Source organism: Solanum tuberosum, unplaced genomic scaffold (assembly GCF_000226075.1).
Source record: "Solanum tuberosum cultivar DM 1-3 516 R44 unplaced genomic scaffold, SolTub_3.0 scf00076, whole genome shotgun sequence".
Lineage (NCBI taxonomy): Eukaryota > Viridiplantae > Streptophyta > Magnoliopsida > Solanales > Solanaceae > Solanum > Solanum tuberosum.
The window spans coordinates 687038-707650 of record NW_006239000.1 but is presented as its reverse complement, the minus strand read 5'-3'; the positions used below and the strand labels follow the sequence as shown (position 1 = coordinate 707650).

Below are 20613 nucleotides of genomic sequence, written 5' to 3'. Positions count from 1 at the left end.
AAATTTTGTATATATAATTTTTGTATATATATATATATATATATATATATATTGCTTCATGTATGAAAACTATATATAATACGATATATGTTTATATATAATTGTATAAATTGGTGAATATTCATGTTAGGTTTTTAGACAAAAAAACAACTCTTCGAATCTCACTAAAAGTAAAATTTCACTTACAAATTTATATATTAAAATTATATATAATCGTATAAAATAGGTATATAATTATAAAAAATTTGATACAAATTTCCAATATATCAAATAACAATATCAAAAACCAATTCAAAACAATTAGATTTTCCGCTTGCATCCCGCATTTCATTGTCCATGATCTTTTCTGAATCAAACTGATTCAGAGAAACATATGATAGCTACAATTTTAGGGATATTTTTGTTTGTATTATATTTGTGTAAAGCGTGAGATTTTGATAAATTTGTATAAAAAAAGACATATAATGATTAAGAAATTTTAAAAATGATAAAATGAAATGGATAACGTGTGAGAATTAATCCCAAAATAATATCTCTAAATTTGTGGGAAAAAATATGGTATAATGCATATTCCATATCCGTTATGTCTTGTAAATGAGAAAATGGCTAAAACTCCCCCAAACCTATAGTTGGATTTCTAACTACACACTCATACTTCACGGGGTCCTATTACCTTCCTTAAATTTTATAAAACTGAAATTCTTACCTCCCTAAATGTATACTTGGCAATGTGAGTGTATTTCACTTGGTCAAAATAATATTAAAATATTATTTTAAATATATTATTTCATAAATCAGTTGAACCCTAAAAAAGAAAAATGTTTTTAATTGGTAGATCCTAATCCCTCATGTTTTTTAGTTTGTTTTCTAGATTCTTCGACAAGCAATTACCTTCTCTTGGTTATAAAAAAACTCCATCACACAGACTTATAAAATTGTGGCAATACCCACAAACATTAATCGGAGTCTTTTCACTTGATTAAGCTTTTTTTCCTTTGGTGGTAGACTTAAATTAAACTCATAGTGGTCTTGGTGATGGTGTGAATGTTTTCTTTTTTGAGCTTTATTCTTTGAAATAAGTGGCGGGGAGCTCTTTGAGTAGGTGGAGGAGCTAATAATGAAGTCGGAGAAATGACAAAGGCATAGGAGGAGATGGAGGTGACAGCGAAATTCTCAGACTATGTCGGCTGCGACGACATATCCCTCCGGAGAAGACAAAATAAAGAGACCCCCAATTTAACCCCCAATATATTCTCCAAATCAAAGTTCTCACAAAATAATTAGGGCTAAAAAATGAATGAAGAAGAAAGAGAAAAAATGTCTTTGTTTAAGCGCGTTTGTTTCACCACAGACACATATCTAGTTATGGCGTTTTAAGGGGCTACTTATTTCATTTTAAAATAATTCAGGAGGGTAATAGAACCCCGTGAAGTATGAGAGTGTAGTTGAGAATCCGGAGGCTTTTGGCCATTTTTTCTTTTGTAAATTATAAATAAGAAAAAATATCTCTAACGACTTTACACGGAGCGAATTTAACTATAATTAACCGTTACGAAACACTTCCCAATCGGCTTTACATGACGCGAATACTAGTATCATATCCATATCCATTATATTCCATATATATCCATATCTAAGGGTACATTGCATATTCCATATCCGTTATATTTTGTAAATTATAAATAAGGAAAAATTATTCGTAACAACTTTATATGGCGCAAATTTAAATATGAAGTGTGATTTAATTTATCGTTAAAAAAGACTTCCCACTGAACTTTATGTGACGTGAATATTAATACTTAAACAATATTGGAAACCAAAAAATAAAAAAAATGAGACAAACGGACATTGTGATTTGAAAATGTAATAACATCAAAAATATTTAGTATATAAGCAAACATATGTTTATTATATTTTTCTCCGCCTCTTATTCAAACCTATCGCGATCAGGCAAAAAAACAATCACCTAGATTTTCTCCTCAAGGTCAGAAATTTATCAATCATTTTACCTCTATCTACTCTGCACGATCGTTTTTTTTTCCGGAATGCACGATCGAAAAAAGTATCTAGAATAATTGAATTTTTCGAGTTTCATTTCTGAACTTGAACTGATAGATGTCTAAATTTTTTAATCTAAGCTATCAGCTTTTGTTCACTTTTTATATCTCAGATATCATTGTTGATAAGTTGATTATAATTCAGATTGAAAAATCGCACATCTAATGTGTTCTTGACTGTTAACTTTTTTATAAAAAAAAACAGAACAAGATAAATAATTGTGTGGAATGCTATGGTTAATTCACCTTGTCACCTTACAAGTAATTTGGTGTTATCATTCATCTGGTTGTTTGCTTAATTTTTTGTTGAATTGATTTAGTACTGTTGGAACAATCTTATGTGTTTTTCATGGTCTTCTTGCAACCATGTTGTAACAGGAGGTCAAAACTAAATGTGTCTTTTCTGTAAATGGATGTTCTGTGATATTTAATGTTAAGATGTTTTTGGAATGTAGTTAATTCACAACCTTTATATTCTAGAGTGACTTTTATGGTGGATAAGATGAGGCTGAGATGGTTTGGACATATGAAGAGGAGGAACACAGATGTTCTAGGGAGGAGGGGTGAGAGGTTGGGAAGGGTGGGTTTAAAGAGGGTTAGAGGTAGGTTGAAGAAGTAAATGAAAGAGGTGATTAGACTTAAGAGGACATGAAAATTTAAGTGTTGCGTTTGTACACACCTTAGATGTATCGTATCCTTGTTTTGTTGGGTTTAAAAGGTGTGAATGAAGAATGAAGAGTTGTGATTTTTATGAAAATTTTGCGACTTTTCTGAAGAGTTGCGATTTTTCTGAAAAGTTACGTTTTTCCGTAAGGTTGTGACTTTTATGAAGAGTTGTGACTTTTGACTATTTCAGAGCGTTGTGACCTTCCCGATAAGGCACCATAAGAGTTTATTCACACTACTGTCTATTCTGCGCAAACAAATTCAGTAAATGGTTTGTTCACCGTGGTTTAGGTACCAATCCAATACACGAGTGAGTAAAATCGTTCTATCCTGGGAGAGGATATATTCTATCAATCTCGGATACTTGAGAGGAATAATTTCCTAAGTTATCGTTCTAAGTATTTTCGTAATACGGATTAAACAACATGTTTGAACTTTATTGAGTTGTTTCTTCTTCTGCTGGAATAGATAGAATAATAGAATGGAAGGTGTTTCGGCTGCTGAGGTAAGGAATGGCGCCAAAGATATTCAAGGAATCCAATGGTATAGGAGAACCAATATAACCAGGGAGGAAGTTAGGCAAAGAAAACTACGAAACAATCTGCGGAACCGTGGAAGAAATATTCCTCAATCTGGTGAGACACCAGATAAGGTAATACAAACTTATATTTTAATTACTTTCTGAATGGTTTAGAAGAAAAAAATGTTGTGTTCAATGTGGATTTGGTGTCATTTTGCCCTTTTGTATGTCAACAGGAGCACAAAACCATTAAGAAAGATTGTTTATACGATTTCAGAATGTATGCAAGATCATCCGTTAGACCATCGTTCTCTAACCCCCGGGTAAGTTTCAGATCTTTGTTGTGATTTGTGTGTGAAGTAAACTAGGAGCTTACTTAGAGAATAAGTTGAACAACATTTTGAATAATTCATCTGTTCTTTTTCCAAATTTTGCAACATAGCTGAGGAATATGGTCTGGGCAACGTCTAAGCACGATGTGTACCTCATGTCTGATTTTTCTGCCGTGCATTGGTCATCATTGACCTGCACGAAAACAGAGATTCTCGACTTCTCAGGGCATGTAGTACCACTTGAGGTATGTATTTTTGTACATCAAATTCACCTATCGTAAATTGGTTAGGACCTCCTTTTCAATCCTTTCTCTTTTTCTCTTCTCTATTAGAAACATCCTAAAAGCTTTCCAGAGGGATTTACTGCAACCCGAGTAAGCACACTCGCGGTGAAAGATAAGTTGCTTCTTGCCGGTGGATTGCAAGGAGAACTTATAGTCAAGGTTTGTCAATATCCTATAACTGTTCTTTTTTAAAAATACCGTTGGTTTTAGGACTTCCTTTATGTGCAGTACTTGGATAAACCTGGAGTTAGCTTTTGTTTTCGGCCAACATATGATGATGATGATGCCATAACCACTTGTATTGAGATTAACAACAGTGCCAGGTATTGCATCATCTTGCTTATTGCCTGAAACTTTCTCGATCGATAAGGTTATACTTTCTTTTCTTAGTGAGGATGAAGCTAAATGCGATATCTATTTTTATGCAGTGGTGCACTTCATTTTATTGTTTCATACAATGATTCTGGAGTTAGGGAATTTGATATGGAGACGTTTCAACAATCTAACTATTTCCATTTTAGCTGGCCAGTGAATGTAAGTCTGTATTCGACTAGTCTATGCATGAACCTGTTTTGTTTATAGTATCTATCCTATCTTGATACAAAGATCTTTCAGTGGTCTATGCTTCGTTTTGATATTACTAAATCTTTTTCCCCTTTTATGCTCTCAGCATACATCACTCAGCCCTGATGGCAAGCTTCTCATAATAGTTGGGGATGATCCTGAAGGAATGTTGGTTGACTCCAGGAATGGAATGGTATGTTTGGACATCTCAAATGTACTGCACCGCGATTTGTTAGTATATAATAAGAGGTCGACTAATAAAATCCATTTTTTACAGGCTGTTTCTTCTTTGTCTGGACATGTGGACTACTCGTATGCATCAGCGTGGCATCCTGATGGACAAACATTTGCAACTGGGAATGAGGATAACACGTGCAGAATATGGGATATCCGAAACTTGTCCAAGTCAGTCACTGTGTTGAAGGGTACATTTGGACCTATTGTGTCAATTCGCTACACGTCTGATGGCAGATATATGGCTATGGCAGAGCATGAAGATTTTGTCCACATTTTTGATGTAAAAAGTGGATATGTGGTGGAACAAGAAATTGATTTCTTCGGTGAGGTATCAGGAGTGTCTTTTAGTCCCGATACAGAGTCCCTTTTCATTGGCGTGAAGAGTTTCGCATTCAATGGCCTCCTTGAGTTTGGACGACGACACAACAATTCATACCTTGATGCAATGATATGAAGACTGCACCAGTAAACATAGTCAGCAGATTATATTTGTTGTATTGTTGTGCTATTTGTATGTCTCATTAGAAATTGTAAGCACAGAAAATATTTTTTACATGTTGATCCTAATCCCTCATGTTTTTTTTTTTAGTTTGTTTTCTAGATTCTCCGACAAGCAATTACCTTCTCTTGATTACAAAAAAACTCCATCACACAGAATATAAAATTGTGCAGCAATATGTACCCACAAACATTAATTAGAGTCTCTTCACTCGTTTAAAGGTGAAAGGTAGAAGTACCTCCCTAGACTATGACCCAAATCTCAGAGACACACCTTAACTAAACTAAGGTCCTATTACTCCCTGAACTCATTTTTTTTGTAATTTTGTACACCTTTTTGGCTTACGTGGCATCCAAATATCTCCCATGCGCCTCAACTGCGTGGAGTCACGGGGTGTGCCACATAAGCCAAAAGGTGTACAAAATTACAAAAAAAAATGAGTTCAGGGAGGGTAATAGGACCTTAGTTTAGTTAAGTTGTGTCTTTGTGATTTCGGTCATAGTCTAGGGGATACTTGTGTCTTCTACCCTCAATTAAAAAAAAATTCCTCTGGTGATAGGCTTAAATTAGATTCATAATGGTCTAGGTGGTGTTGGTCTTGATGGTGATGTGGATATTTTTTTTTCGAGCTTTATTCTTTGAAAGAGGTGGCGGGGAACTCTTTGAGTAGGTGGAGGAGCTAATGGTGAAGGTGGAGAAATGACAAAGGCATAGGTGGAGATGGTGGTGACATCGAAATTCCCAGATTATGCCGGTGGCGGCGACATATCCTTCCGGAGAAGACAAAATAAAGAGATCCCCAATTTAATCCCCCAATATATTCTCCAAATTAAAGTACTCACAAAATAATTAGGGCTAAAAAATGAATGAAGAAGAAAGGCCGAAGAAGAATGAGAAAAAACGTCTTTTAAAAAAAGATCAACGGGTGAAATATACGTGTTAAACGAGTGTGTTTCCCCACAAGACACATATCTAGATATGACGTTTTAATTAAGGGGCTACTTATTTCATTTTAAAATAATTCAGGACGGTAATAGAACCTCGTGAAGTATGAGAGTGCAGTTGAGAATCCAGCTATAGGTTAGGGGGCTTTTGGTCATTTTCTCTTTTGTAAACTATAAATAAGAAAAAATATCTCTAACGACTTTACATGGCGCGAATTTAACTATAATGTGATTAACCGTTACGAAACACTTCCCAATCCGCTTTACATGGCGCGAATACTAGTATCATATCCATATATATCCATATCTAAGGGTACATTGCATATTCCATATCCGTTATATTTTGTAAATTATAAATAAGGAAAAATTATTCGTAACAACTTTATATGGCGCAAATTTAAATATGAAGTGTGATTTAATTTATCGTTAAAAAAGACTTCCCACTGAACTTTATGTGACGTGAATATTAATACTTAAACAATATTGGAAACCAAAAAATAAAAAAAATGAGACAAACGGACATTGTGATTTGAAAATGTAATAACATCAAAAATATTTAGTATATAAGCAAACATATGTTTATTATATTTTTCTCCGCCTCTTATTCAAACCTATCGCGATCAGGCAAAAAAACAATCACCTAGATTTTCGCCTCAAGGTTAGAAAATCATCAATCATTTTATCTCTATCTACTCTGCACGATCGTTTTTTTTTTTTTCCGGAGTGAATGATCGAAAAATGCATCTAGAATAATTGAACTTTTCGAGTTTCATTTCTGAACTTGAACTGATAGATGTATAAGTTTTTTAATCTAAGCTATCAGTTTTGTTCACTTTTTTTTATCTCGGATGTTATCATTGTTGATAAATTGATTATAATTCAGATAGAAAAATCGCACATCTAATCTAATGTGTTTTTTACTGAACAAGATAAATAATTGTGTGGAATGCTATGGTTAATTCACCTTGTCACCTTACAAGTAATTTGGTGTTATCATTCATCTGGTTGTTTGTACTAAACCTTTAAATTTTTGTTGAATGGATTTAGCTTATACTGTTGGAACAATCTTATGTGTTTTTCATGGTCTTCTTGCAACCATGTTGTAACAGGAGGTCAAAACTAAATGTGTCTTTCTTTAAATGGATGTTCTGTGATATTTAATGTGAAGATGTTTTTGGAATGTAGTTAATTCGCGACCTTTGTATTCTAGAGTAACTTCTATGGTGGATAAGATGAGGCTGAGATGGTTTGGACATATGAAGAGGAAGCACAAATGTTCTAGGGAGGAGGTGTGAGAGGTTGGAAAGGGTGGGTTTAAATAGGGTTAGAGGTAGGTCGAAGAAGTAAATGAAAGAGGTGATTAGACTTTAGAGGACATGAAAATTTAAGTGTTGCGTTTGTACACTCCTTAGATGTATCGAATCCTTGTTTTGTTGGGTTTAAAAGGTGTGAATGAAGAATGAAGAGTTGTGATTTTTATGAAAAGTTGCGACTTTTCTGAAGAGTTGTGACTTTCCGTAAGGTTGTGGCTTTTGACTTTTTCGGGGAGTTGTGATTACCTTTGAGTGGTTTGTTCACCGTGGTTTAGCCGTTTAGGTACCAATACAGCAGTCTATCCTGGGAGAGGATATATTCTATTAACCTTGGGTACTTGAGGGGAATAATTTCCTAGGTTATCGTTTTAAGTATTCTCGTAATACAGATTAAACAACATGTTTAAGTATGAATCTGCTTCAAATGTTTGAACTTTATAGAGTTGTTTCTTCTTCTGCTGGACTAGATAGAATGGAAAATGTTTCGGCGTCTGATGTAAGGAGTGGCGCCAAAGATATTCAAGGTATCCCATGGAATACGAAAACTACCAGGAAGGAAGTTAGGCAAAGAAAACTACGAATCTATGGGAACCGTGGAAGAAATATTCCTCAATCTGGTGAGACATCAGATAAGGTAATACAAACTTGTATTTTAATTACTTTCTAAATGGTTTAGAAGAAAAAAATGTTGTGTTCAATGTGGATTTGGTGTCATTTTACCCTTTTGTATGTCAACAGGAGCACAAAACCATTAAGAAAGATTGTTTATACGATTTCAGATGGTATGCAGGATCCGTTAGACCATCGTTCTCCAACTCCCGGGTAAGTTTCAGATCTTTGTTGTGATTTGTGTGTGGAGTAAATTAGGAGCTTACTTAGAGAATAAGTTGAACAACATTTTGAATAATTCATCTATTCTTCTTCCAAATTTTGCAACATAGCTGAGGAATATGGTCTGGGCAACGTCTAAGCACGATGTGTACCTCATGTCTAATTTTTCTGCCGTGCATTGGTCATCATTGACCTGCACGAAAACAGAGATTCTCGACTTCTCAGGGCATATAGTACCACTCGAGGTATGTATTTTTGTACATCAAGTTCACTTATCGTGTAACTTGGTTAGGACCTCCTTTTCAATCCTCTCTCTTTTTCTCTTCTCTATTAGAAACATCCTAAAAGCTTTCCAGAGGGATTTACTGCAACCCGAGTAAGCACACTCGCGGTGAAAGATAAGTTGCTTCTTGCCGGTGGATTGCAAGGAGAACTTATAGTCAAGGTTTGTCAATGTCCTTACAACTGTTCTTTTTTTAAAATACTGTTGGTTTTAGGACTTCCTTTATGTGCAGTACTTGGATAAACCTGGAGTTAGCTTTTGTTTTCGGCCAACATATGATGATGATGATGATGCCATAACCACTTGTATTGAGATTAACAACAGTGCCAGGTATTGCATCATCTTTCTTATTACCTGAAACTTTCTCGATCGATAAGGTTATACTTTCTTTTCTTAGTGAGGATGAAGCTAAATGCAATATCTATTTTTATGCAGTGGTGCACTTCATTTTATTGTTTCATACAATGATTCTGGAGTTAGGGAATTTGATATGGAGACGTTTCAACAGTCTAACTATTTCCATTTTAACTTGCCAGTGAATGTAAGTCTGTATTCGACTAGTCTATGCATGAACCTGTTTCGTTTATAGTATCTTGATACAAAGATCTTTCCGTGGTTTATGTTTTGTTTTGATATTACTAAATCCTTTTCCGCTTTTTCTGCTCTCAGCATACATCACTCAGGCCTCAGCCCTGATGGCAGGCTTCTCGTAGTAGTTGGGGATGATCTCGAAGGAATGTTGGTTGACTCCAGGAATGGAATGGTATGTTTGGACATCTCAAATGTACTGCACCGCGAATCATTAGTATAATAAGAGATCGACTAACAAAATCCATTTTTTACAGGCTGTTTCTTCTTTGTCTGGACATGTGGACTACTCGTATGCATCAGCGTGGCATCCTGATGGCCAAACATTTGCAACTGGGAATGAGGATGGCACGTGCAGAATATGGGATATCCGAAACTTGTCCAAGTCAGTCACTGTGTTGAAGGGTACATTTGGACCTATTGTGTCAATTCGCTACACGTCTGATGGCAGATATATGGCTATGGCAGAGCATGAAGATTTTGTCCACATTTTTGATGTAAAAAGTGGATATGTGGTGGAACAAGAAATTGATTTCTTCGGTGAGATATCAGGAGTGTCTTTTAGTCCCGATACAGAGTCCCTTTTCATTGGCGTGAAGAGTTCTGCATGGAATGGCCTCCTTGAGTTTGGACGACGACACAACAATTCATACCTTGATGCAATGATATGAAGGCTGCACCAGTAAACATAGTTAGCAGATTATATTTGTTGTGCTATTTGTATGTCTCATAAGAAATTGTAAGCACAGAAGATGTATACACAGAAAGCTAGACGATTTCCGGTCATTTGAGCGATAAAACTGAGAGCATTGTTGTTAGAATTGCATAAACTTCAAATTCAAAATTCAATTTTGGATGAAACATATGAGATCCTTCCACCTTTATTTAGAGATTGCAAAGTTTAAATCGTGGAATTGAAACTTTTTTTGTATTGAGTGATTTTGTAATGCGAATTTATTCAAAACAATGGAATTTTCCGCCTTGATTAACCTTTATGCAAGTAAACTTCATAATAATAATTGAACTGGAGAGATTCAGTATTAATTATCACTTCTCCTTGTATATACTTTAAATTGCAAATATAACATTGACATAACCGAATAACTGAACTAAAAAACCAAACTGAAAAGAGAAAAACCAAATTTATATTGGTTTGGAATATTGGATTACACTTTTTCAAAATCAAAAATCGAAAAACCTGAACAAAATAGTACAGAATCAAACCGAAAAATTGAATGCACACCCGTTACGATGCATATTCCATATCTGTTATATTTTGTAAATAAGGAAAAAATATCCTAATAACTTAATATGGCGCGAATACTAATACTAAACAATGTAGGAAACCAAGAGCTTTATATGGCGCAAATACTAATACTAAACCATGTAGGAAACCAAAAAAATATAAAAATTCAGACAAACGGACATTGTGATTTCTGAATGTAATAACATCAAAAAAATTTAGCATATAAGCATACATATGTTGAAATTTTTTGGGCCTCTTCAAATCTATCGTAATCAACAGGCAAAAAAACAAGCACCCTAGATTTTCGACTCAAGGTCAGAAATTTAACAATCCTTTTACCTCTATCTTCTCTGCACGGTCGTTTTTTTTTTCGAAGTGAAAGGTCGAAAAACACATCTAAAATAATTGAATTTTTCGAGCTTTATACCTGAACTAATAGATGTTTAAGTTTTTTTTATCTAAGGTATCAGTTTTGTTTCATTTATTATATCTTAGATATCATAATTGTTGATAAGTTGGTTATATTCAGAAAGAAAAATCGCACATCTAATAAACTAGAATACTTTGTGTGTTTTGGAGGTAGTTGAGTGTTGTCTCGCTCTCGTGCGGGGTAGGCTTGCCGGATAGATAGTATTAGCATTATTATCGTAGTTTTTGTGCTTTGTTTATCACATTATTCTGCTTTGTATGGTATGTTACACTTTATTATTTGTTATGCCTTGTTTTACCTCTAGCTCTACTAGGGGTAAGGTCTGCATATACTCTACCTTCACCTGACCCACATGTAGGAATACACTGGGTATATAAATATTATTGTTGTTGTTGTTAAAGTTAACTTTCATGATTTTGTGTTGTAGATCATTTAGTTGAAGTGTAACATGTTCCATCAACAAGGAGATGATGTTGATTACGTAGCAGATGAACATGAAATGGAAGAACTAGATGTTTTTATTGATGAGTTCCAAGACATAGACTTGGATGGCTTTGATTCGGATGTAAATGAAAGGCAAGGCATAGACTTGGATGGCTTTGGTTCGGATGTAGATGAGTTCCTAGACGTAGAATTGAGTGACGTTGAATCGTATATAGATGAGTTGCAAGAAACAGACATGGTTTGTTAATTCATTATGAAAATTTAATTGTTCCATTTGTACACGCCTTAGATGTATCATATCCATGTTTTAGTACGAATCTGCTTCAAATGTTTGAACTTTATTGAGTTGTTTCTTCTTCTGCTGGAATAGAATTATAGAATGAAAGATATTTCGGCTGTTGACGTGAGGAATGGCAGAGATATTCAAGGGATCCCCTGGGAAAGGGCTATCGTAACCAGGGAGATACGTAGGCAAAGAAGGCTACAAGAATATCAGAACTACGAAAATATTCCTCAATCTGATGAGACATCAGAAAAGGTATTTTAATTACTTTCTAAGTAATGTGTTTGGATGAAAAATGTTGTGTTTCAATGTTGATTTGGTGTCATTTTTCCTTTTTGTTTGTCAACAGGAGTGCAAAACCACAAAGAAAGACGGTTTATACTATGATTTCAGATATAATGCAAGTTCCGTTATACCAACGTTCTCTCACACTCAGGTAAATTCAGAGCTTTTGTCAACTCTTCTATTTCTTAGAGAATAAGTTGAAAGACATTTTGAATAACCTGTCTATTCCTTTTTCAAATTTTTCGACATAGCTGAGGAATATGATCTCCGCAACTTCTAAGCATGATGTGTACCTTCTGTCACATTTTTCTCTCATGCATTGGTCATCATTGACCTGCGTGAAAACTGACATTCTCGATTTATCAGGGCATGTAGCGCCATGTGAGGTATGTAATTTTGTACATCGAATTCACTTAATGTATTTATAGTCTTAACTTGATTATATCAGGACCTCCTTTTCACTCGTTTCTTCTTCTCTTTCTCTATTAGAAACATCCTGAAAGCCATTCAGAGGGATTTACACACACCGAAGTAAGCACTCTCGCTGTGAATGATAAGTTGCTTGTTGCTGGTGGATTACAAGGAGAACTTATCGTCAAGGTTTGTCATGAATGTTCTTAGAACTGTCCGCCCTCGTTTACATGTTTAGCTTTTGCTGTCAAATATGCTAAACATGAAAAGGCTTATGTATTTTTAAAAATTATGTGCAGTATCTAGATAAGCCTGGAGTTTGCTTTTGTTCTCAGCCAACGTATGATGATGATGCCATTACCACTGCTATTGAGATTAAAAACACTGCCAGGTATTGCATCATCTTGCTTATTGCTTGATTCTCTCTTGATCGATAAGGGTATACTTTCTTTTCTTAGTGAGGATGAAGCTAAATTACATATCTATTTCAATGCAGTGGTGCACTTCATTTTTTCGCTTCAAATAATGATTGTGGAGTTAGAGATTTCGATATGGAGACATTCCAACTGTTTAACCATTTCCATTTACCCTGGCCAGTGAATGTAAGTCTGTATTCGACTAGTCTATGCCTGAACCTGTCTCATTTATAGTATCTTTTTGACGCTTGATACATTTCGTTTTGATATTTCTAAATCATTTTCCCCTTTTAATGGTCACAGCATACATCAGTCAGCCCTGATGGTAGGCTTCTCATAGTAGTTGGGGATGATCCTGAAGGAATGTTGGTTGACTCCAGGAATGGAATGGTATGTTTGCACATCTCAAACGTACTGCACTGCGAATTATGAGTACAATAAGAGGTCGATGGGTGGTCCACTAACAAAGTTCATTTTTTACAGGCTCTTTCTCCTTTGCCTGGACATGTGGACTACTCATTTGCATCAGCGTGGCATCCTGATGGCCGAACTTTTGCAACTGGGAACCAGGATAAAACGTGCAGAATATGGGATTGTCGGAACTTGTCCAAGTCAGTCACTGTTTTGAAGGGAAACCTTGGAGCTATTCGGTCAATCAGCTACACGTCTGATGGCAGATTTATGTCTATGGCAGAGTCTGCAGATTTTGTGCATGTTTTGGATGTTAAAAGTGGATATGAGGTGGAGCAAGAAATTGATTTCTTCGGTGAGATATCAGGAGTGTCTTTTAGTCCCGATACAGAGTCCCTTTTCATTGGATTGAGGAATCGCACATTTGGTAGTCTCCTTGAGTTTGGACGACAACACAACTATTCATACCATGATGCAATGATATGAGCACTTTGAAGGTAGAAGTGGATTATATTTAGGTTCATATTTGTTGTATTGTTGTGCTATTTATATGTCCCATAAGAAATTGTGCGCACAGAAGATGTAGAGTGTAGTGATATACAGAAAGCTAGACGATCTTCAGTCATTTGAACGATAAAACGAAGTATTTTTTTCTTTAGCATAGGCCAACCAATGTAACTTTCCATGTTGGTTGGTGGCCTATTTTGCATAGACATAAACTCTGTTTTACTAGCCTTTAGAAGGACCTGTGAAATTGATGTCAATCTTCTTTTATGATGTGTTGTATGTATTTTTAGAGCTGTAGAAGTTGGTGTTTCTTATTTGCACAGTCTGTTCTTGCATAATTACGTGACTATTCTAACGTGAGTTGGTATCAAGGTAAACTATTACTTCTATAAGCCAGGGGCGGAGCCACCCTGGAGTCGGGGTTCATCCCCTTCAGCTAGTTTGTGTGTTAAATTCTTCAGATTATGAACATCCGTAGTAAAAATATTGGCTCAGCCACGGCCTATAAGACGTGTGGTGAACGGGGATTGACCATCCAATGTGGTACTCCTTCAGTCTCAACTTTACGTGACACTCTTTTTTTTTTCTTTTTATGGATGTGAATAGTAATGACATATTTTTAGTAGTAATAATTTTATTTCATTTTATCTTAAATGAAATGATTTCTAGTCTTATAAATATTTATAACTAATTTCAAACTACAAGTTTCAAAAATCTTTTTTTTCATCCCTAACTCGTTAAACACTCACATAAATTAAGAAATCTACTATACATATCTACAAATATTTGATTAAATTCAATTACTGTTATATCAACTTAAGGTCATCGTAGAGTTGCATAAACTGAATTCGTTTTAGGATGAAACATATAAGATCCTCCATCTTTAACTAGATGTCATGAATTGAAAATAAATAAATTAATCTTTTTTTAAAATTATATTTACAATGTAAATAACTTAAACTCATTTGAAAATATATATTTTTGCTAGTATAGAAAAAGAAAAAGGTTGGGTTACAAGTTACAAGGATCTCTAATCCACAAAGAACCAATAAATGAAAGCCAACTCATCTCCAAAAATCTACTTCCCCTCATTTCCTCTCACTCATTTCCAAATCAAATCCTACTTCATCTTTTAGATATATTCCAAACCCAAATCCACAAATAACCACATATACTCCCCAATTTGCATTGCATCAACAACAATTTCCAAATCCCCAAACCTCCACACAACTCAAAAATGGCATCAGCTCTGTTTTCTGCACCAACTTTCCAAGGTCTCAGACCACTCAACAAACCCACTGACTCTTCCCTCTTCTTCAACAAACCCATCGCCTTCAAACCTATCACCAAAAAAACCCGAAATCTTGCTGTGAAAGCTGAACTCAACCCATCAATTGTCATCAGTTTGAGCACTGGGCTTTCACTTTTCCTTGGAAGGTTCGTTTTCTTTAATTTCCAGAGAGAAAATGTGGCGAAACAAGTTCCGTCTCAGAATGGAATTTCTCACTTTGAAGCTGGAGATGTTAGGGCTAAGGAATATATAAGTTTGCTAAAATCTAATGATCCAGTTGGATTCAATATTGTTGATGTGCTTGCTTGGGGATCTATTGGACATATTGTTGCTTATTATATCCTTGCTACTTCTAGCAATGGATATGATCCCAGTTTCTTTGGCTGAACCAAAAAAAAAACAGTATGATGTGTTTTTTTTTTAACTGATTTATGTGAAATTGATGTGGTTTTGTTTGTAATGCAGTAGCTTTTATTTGTATAGTGCCAAAGAATTACTAGTACTATCTTTGTTTTCTTATGCATTTGGATCCGACTAAATTTATTTATATATGCATCGTAAAATTTCATAGTGAGATGAATTGTTTCCTAATAAACATGAATCCGTACCCTTTTTTTTGGACTAAAAGATATACTCCATTATATTAATATTAGAAGTTAATTATAAAGGAGAATTGCGTCTCAATTGAGTTGTTGCTAAAAGTTGACTATCAAAAGTATCACAACTAAAGGGATGTACATGTACATGAGAAAAATGAAGGTTTATAAAACATAAGTATTATTAAAAACTCTTCTTTTTTTTTTTGGATGCGTTTGATAGGATGAAAATCATTTTTGAAAAATATCTTATAAAAAATTCTTGGTTGCAACGTGCAAGACATAATGAGAAATATAGGACTAGGATTCTGTCGTTAGGGGTGAATTTAGAATTCTGAAAGGATGAATGCAATATTATGAGTAACTAAATTCAAAATTAAAACTTAATGTATTCGGCGTGCATGAAGAATTCATCTTTAAGAGTATATTTTTAAAATTTAAAGACTTTTTGTTTTGTCATACCCAAGTGAAATAGGTTGAATCTCCCCAAAACGTTTTGCCAAAATCAAATGTAAGACTCCTTATTTTTAAAAATTAGCTCAATAAGCTTAATTTCACTAAACGTTTAAAATAGTAGAACAACCATTTGACTTTTCTAAGAAAATTGGTTTTACGTTAATTGATCAAGAAAATATAAGCTAGTGCTAGAAGATGACTATAAATTATAGTTCCATCACTTCGCACAGGAATCGTATGGTAGGAGGTATTAGAGAAAATAATACTGGTATTATTTATGGTCTTATTGAATCCCTTGTTTGATAGTGTTTTCAATATGACTAGCTAATACATATATTACTTATACATCTTATTCAATTCTATTCTTATAAATAATAAATCATGATATTAACAATACAATACTTTTCTAAGCTTTTTATTTCTAATATACATTATTCAATACAATTTTTATACATCAAACCAAGCGACGAGAATATATATAGAGTAAAAATGATAGTGGGAAAATTAAGAATTATGCTTTCATATATATTATGGTCACGAGAATGTGGGCAGTAAACAGTTGGGACTTAATAATACTTATTTCTTACCTTTACCATATATTGTACCATTCCCTCCTAAATGTTTCAGAATTATACTCTTTCAAAAAGGAAAATTAGTCACCATCTTCATTTTCTCAATATGAAAAGCTTTTGTAATTTGTTTGTGTATGGCTAATTAATATAAAAAGAATTAATTTAGCCAAGGTTTAAAAAAGTAAATGTGTTTTTCAACTTGTAAAATACAGTTTCTTGTTCTAAATCAAAGTATATAAGTATATAGTTTTGTTATGATAAACTAAACTATAGTTTCTACATTAGCTAGTTATTTATATATAGTTTATTAGTGTAAATATTGAATACATCTATTTTCTGATCCCACATAGGTAAATATATCAACGAAAAATGATTTTGGCATTGATGATAAACTAAACTATATTTGGTTTTTCTCCTTGATAGTCTCATCTTACAAGACCTTCTCTTCCTCTTCCTAAGCCGTGACTTACGGTTTGAACACTTTCAAATTAACTAATTTATTAATTCTATGATCACAATATTTCCCTCCTCTAAAAATATCATCCTTTTCGAAAGTTAATTTGACTAATTTTTAAATATTATATTGGATAGACTAATTTAATATTTAAAAATTAAAACTTAAATATTCAAAAACTACATGAAAAGTATTATAAGTTACGGTTCTTAAGATAATTTGACTAATTTAATATTTAAAATTTAAAACTTAAATATTCAAAATCTTCCCGAAAAGTATTATAAGTTGTCGTTCTTATATTAATACGACAATATTATACCCAATATAATATCAATACGACAGTATTGTATCCAATATAATCCAACGAGTAGGAGCAGAAAGAATGGATATTTACAGATCTTACGTTTGATAAATTCTAGATTCAAGAAAATCGATTCTTCAATTATTAGTATAGTGAAGAATACATCTTTAAATATTGAAAATGCCACTAGTGATTTGAGATGAAAGGGGTAATTTGTTAAAGGATTTACACATTCTTTTTATAGTTATATACTTGCAAACGATGTTTAGAGTCCTACTCTTTGAAGATTTCCTTTGGTCTGCTATGTCCTTGAATTTCTATTTTTTCCCAATCAGAATAAATGATAAAGTTTGACTTCAAATGTATCGAGATTTCTACAACCAAACTATTATTTTCTTAGTCTCATTAAATACTACTACAACAACAATAATAACATACAAAGTGTATTGATTCACAAGTCATGTAGAGCATAGTGGAGATAGAGAGGTTGTTTTTGAAAAAGAAATGAAGCAATCACAACCATCTACCTCCCTTTCCGACCCAAACTATATATGGCTTTTCATTTACCAAGATTCAAAGTTTCAAACTACGTGAATTTTGACCAAAATTTTAAAATACATTTTTCTTATCATATTATAATGCGACTTATAGTAGTAATTTTCATTCAAAAATTAATGAAAATTGACTATCGAAAAGTAAAAAGCCAGCAAACGGAGAAAGTAGCCCTCAAACACAATGAATTGAAACCTAAATATATGTCGCGGAGAAATCAACAATAACAATAACATACCCAAGATAGCGAAGTTGTAACAGACCTTATCCTACCTTAGAGGCAGGAAAGTTGTTTTAGATAGATCCTCGATTCAAGGAAAAACAGTTCTGGGAGAAATCAAAACTAAATTAAACCAAGAGATCCTGTGCATATTTATATACATTTGGTGTTTTCCAGCAGGCTTGTTTAGACAATCATGCTTCCCATCAAGATAATAACAAACAAACCCCAACTTCAAAACACCACATTAAGCTAAGGATGTTAAACAAGGAAAAAAAAATACAAGCTAAGTAACCAAGATGGTTAATTACCAAGTATTTTTGCAATGATTAGAAATTTAAACTGATATATAGACTAAAACTAATGTACTATCGATAATAGCATTCTGGTGCAGAAAGCATCCTGAGGAGTCGATTGATTCCACACCTCGAACTTGAAGACTTATATATTGTTAAATAGAAAAAAAGGGAAAGTAGTCAGGATTACCAGCAAGTTCATCCTCATGATCAGAGGGCAATTCATTGAGATCAAAATCCACAATTCTTCCTCCATCAGCCAACAACTTTGAGCTGCTAGCAGCTGCTTCTTCACTGATTGCAGCTACATTAGAATCTTCAATTACGATTCTCAACTTATTGTGGCTTGATTTATGTCCACCAAGTGCTTGATGAGTTGCGAAGCTTTTTCCACAAGTGTTACACTTGAATTTTTCAGGCGTTGCTGCTGTAACTGAAGCTGGACTATCCTGTACAGAATTCAGATGCCTCAACTTCGTCTTCTTCTTCTTCCTTCTCTTCCTGTTATCAATAATCTCCAATTGAGCAACAAATTCCTCATTTTCAGCTTTGGAAGTAAGAGAATAATTACTGTTCGTTTTCTCCAATTCTTCCAGAGTATCATGTCCAGTAACACCAGACTCAATTGAATCTCCGTTGGCGAGCAGCATAAGATGATGAACAGCATCCTGCAATTGTTCGTCGTCTTCAGCATTGGGCTTTCTCCCTCGCTTAGCTGTAACTGACCATCCAGGTACAGTAGTAGTAGCAGAAGCTGTTTTTTTCGCTCCGATCTCATCGCTAGATTTCAAATGAGGAGGAAGAATTCCTCTCCATGCCCGTTCAGGATGAGACCTCATATGCCCAAACAACGATTTCATCGACGGAAAAATCTTACCACACACTTTACAAATTGGTACCAACTGATCATTATTGCAATTTTCTACATCCACTTGTTCTTCTCCTCGTGGTTTCGATTTTTCCTTTTTCGAAGACTGAACGTGAATTCTCATGTGACCTCCTAATGCTTTACCAGAACTAAATCCTTTCTTACACACACGACAAATCCTCTTCTTATTATCATCATTATCTTTTGGAATAATCTCATCTTCATCTTCATCTCCAAATTCCATAACATCTTTGTCATCTCCTAACACCTCCTTTTCCGAGATCTGATTTATCCATAACGTCCCCATACCAACTTGATAATTATTGAATTAACTAGAACAAGCGAACAGACAAATTTTGTAGCTAAACAGTAAAATTTATTGATTATAAAAAAAAATTATGTTAGCTACGAGCTGAGAAAGAGGTAACTTAGCTGAAAAGGAAAGTCATGGCGAGAAAAAAAAATAGAAAAAATTCATGAGCTTCAAAAACGAAAAGATAATTACAAGTAACTAATATGAGAAAAGAGATTAGAAAATGAGAAGAAGAAGAAGAGGAAGAGAGGGAAGGGATTAGGAAGAGTCATTCTAAAACTGCTAATGTGTGGAAAATTGACTGTCACGTTCTCAACTGAGGCATTGACTGTGGCGTGGCGTGGGTAGGAAAAACAGATAATGTGTAATCACTTTTTTTTTTTTTTCTTCTTCTAAATTTTTATTTATTTTTTGAGGTAATTATTATACTTTTAAATTTGGATTATCATTCCGTCATTTAATTATTCATGTATATATATATTATATGTTAAACTTGAGTTGAGGAATCTATCTATAAAACATGAATAATGTTACATATAAAATTACCCTTAGAGATTTTACTCGTGAAATTATACTGAATATATTGTTATTGTCGTTTATGTTATTACTCCATATTTTTAGCGTAATATACTTCTCAAAAAAGTCCAAATGTAAGTCATTTAATTAGTAAAGTGATTAAAAAGCACATATTTTAATTAATTAAAGATTAAACATGTTGAGTATATATATTTTTCTCCTCATTTATTGGAAGTGGGAAAAAGAGATACTATAATCTTGTTCTTTTAAGTATATATTTTAATATTTTCCTTTTCGGGTAATGCTAAATTGCCAGAAAATTTGGCCAGAAAATTAAAAAAGTTTATAGTATTCTTTTTATTTAAAGTTAAACTGATTTGTTTTCCATTTTTTAATTAAAATGTATTAAAGTTAAAAGGATAAAAATGTTTTAAAATGTAAAATAACATATTTTTTTAAATTTTCTGGCCAAAAGAATTTTTCCTTTTCTAATTTATGTAGATTATTATAGATGATTTGTTTTGAACGGTATGTTTAGAAGGTAAATCTTTTAAGATTTTGACTACCAATCAAACCAAAAGAAAAGAGTATCCTAATCAAATGAAAACTCTTGTGAATTCAAATAAT

The 20613-nt window shown here is 33.6% G+C and overlaps 5 protein-coding genes across 5 annotated transcripts; 4 read left to right on the top strand and 1 right to left on the bottom strand.

Annotated features, from left to right (window-relative positions):
* The first annotated feature begins 2559 nt into the window (after positions 1-2559).
* LOC102591214 (uncharacterized WD repeat-containing protein C2A9.03-like) lies at positions 2560-5114 on the top strand. The gene is made up of 9 exons (XM_006346179.2): positions 2560-2637; positions 3196-3375; positions 3480-3566; positions 3686-3820; positions 3908-4018; positions 4088-4182; positions 4288-4393; positions 4530-4616; positions 4701-5114. Exons 1-9 carry the CDS (start codon positions 2560-2562, stop codon positions 5112-5114), a joined length of 1293 nt encoding a protein of 430 aa, XP_006346241.2.
* A 2711-nt stretch (positions 5115-7825) lies between these two features.
* On the top strand, positions 7826-9789 carry LOC102590857 (uncharacterized WD repeat-containing protein C2A9.03-like). Its single transcript, XM_006346178.1, has 8 exons — positions 7826-8050; positions 8155-8238; positions 8358-8492; positions 8582-8692; positions 8763-8860; positions 8966-9069; positions 9205-9293; positions 9376-9789. The coding sequence occupies exons 1-8, from the start codon at positions 7826-7828 to the stop codon at positions 9787-9789; spliced, it is 1260 nt and encodes a 419-aa protein (XP_006346240.1).
* A 1453-nt stretch (positions 9790-11242) lies between these two features.
* Positions 11243-13530, top strand: LOC102593564 (uncharacterized WD repeat-containing protein C2A9.03-like). The gene is made up of 9 exons (XM_015308116.1): positions 11243-11359; positions 11609-11776; positions 11871-11957; positions 12058-12192; positions 12296-12406; positions 12517-12608; positions 12714-12819; positions 12937-13023; positions 13117-13530. Exons 1-9 carry the CDS (start codon positions 11243-11245, stop codon positions 13528-13530), a joined length of 1317 nt encoding a protein of 438 aa, XP_015163602.1.
* Positions 13531-14683: 1153 nt separating this feature from the next.
* LOC102593231 (photosystem I reaction center subunit V, chloroplastic) lies at positions 14684-15363 on the top strand. The gene has a single exon (XM_006346014.2). The coding sequence runs from the start codon at positions 14789-14791 to the stop codon at positions 15227-15229; it is 441 nt and encodes a 146-aa protein (XP_006346076.1). The 5' UTR covers positions 14684-14788; the 3' UTR covers positions 15230-15363.
* A 2917-nt stretch (positions 15364-18280) lies between these two features.
* On the bottom strand, positions 18281-19813 carry LOC102590506 (zinc finger protein ZAT2). Its single transcript, XM_006346177.2, has one exon. The coding sequence runs from the start codon at positions 19462-19464 to the stop codon at positions 18445-18447; it is 1020 nt and encodes a 339-aa protein (XP_006346239.1). The 5' UTR covers positions 19465-19813; the 3' UTR covers positions 18281-18444.
* Between the last annotated feature and the right edge of the window lie 800 nt (positions 19814-20613).

What these genes read in the sequence shown, in the direction of transcription:
- LOC102591214 (XM_006346179.2), top strand. Translation starts at nt 2,560, where the DNA reads ATGAGGCTGAGATGGTTTGGACATATGAAGAGGAGGAACACAGATGTT. An exon ending in GGCATGTAGTACCACTTGAG is followed by an intron (nt 3,821 to 3,907) that starts GTATGTATTTTT and finishes CTTCTCTATTAG; the next exon opens with AAACATCCTAAAAGCTTTCC. An exon ending in ATTTTAGCTGGCCAGTGAAT is followed by an intron (nt 4,394 to 4,529) that starts GTAAGTCTGTAT and finishes TTATGCTCTCAG; the next exon opens with CATACATCACTCAGCCCTGA.
- LOC102590857 (XM_006346178.1), top strand. Translation starts at nt 7,826, where the DNA reads ATGAATCTGCTTCAAATGTTTGAACTTTATAGAGTTGTTTCTTCTTCT. An exon ending in GAGATTAACAACAGTGCCAG is followed by an intron (nt 8,861 to 8,965) that starts GTATTGCATCAT and finishes ATTTTTATGCAG; the next exon opens with TGGTGCACTTCATTTTATTG. An exon ending in TTGACTCCAGGAATGGAATG is followed by an intron (nt 9,294 to 9,375) that starts GTATGTTTGGAC and finishes CATTTTTTACAG; the next exon opens with GCTGTTTCTTCTTTGTCTGG.
- LOC102593564 (XM_015308116.1), top strand. Translation starts at nt 11,243, where the DNA reads ATGTTCCATCAACAAGGAGATGATGTTGATTACGTAGCAGATGAACAT. An exon ending in GAGATTAAAAACACTGCCAG is followed by an intron (nt 12,609 to 12,713) that starts GTATTGCATCAT and finishes ATTTCAATGCAG; the next exon opens with TGGTGCACTTCATTTTTTCG. An exon ending in TTGACTCCAGGAATGGAATG is followed by an intron (nt 13,024 to 13,116) that starts GTATGTTTGCAC and finishes CATTTTTTACAG; the next exon opens with GCTCTTTCTCCTTTGCCTGG.
- LOC102593231 (XM_006346014.2), top strand. Translation starts at nt 14,789, where the DNA reads ATGGCATCAGCTCTGTTTTCTGCACCAACTTTCCAAGGTCTCAGACCA.
- LOC102590506 (XM_006346177.2), bottom strand. Translation starts at nt 19,464, where the DNA reads ATGGGGACGTTATGGATAAATCAGATCTCGGAAAAGGAGGTGTTAGGA.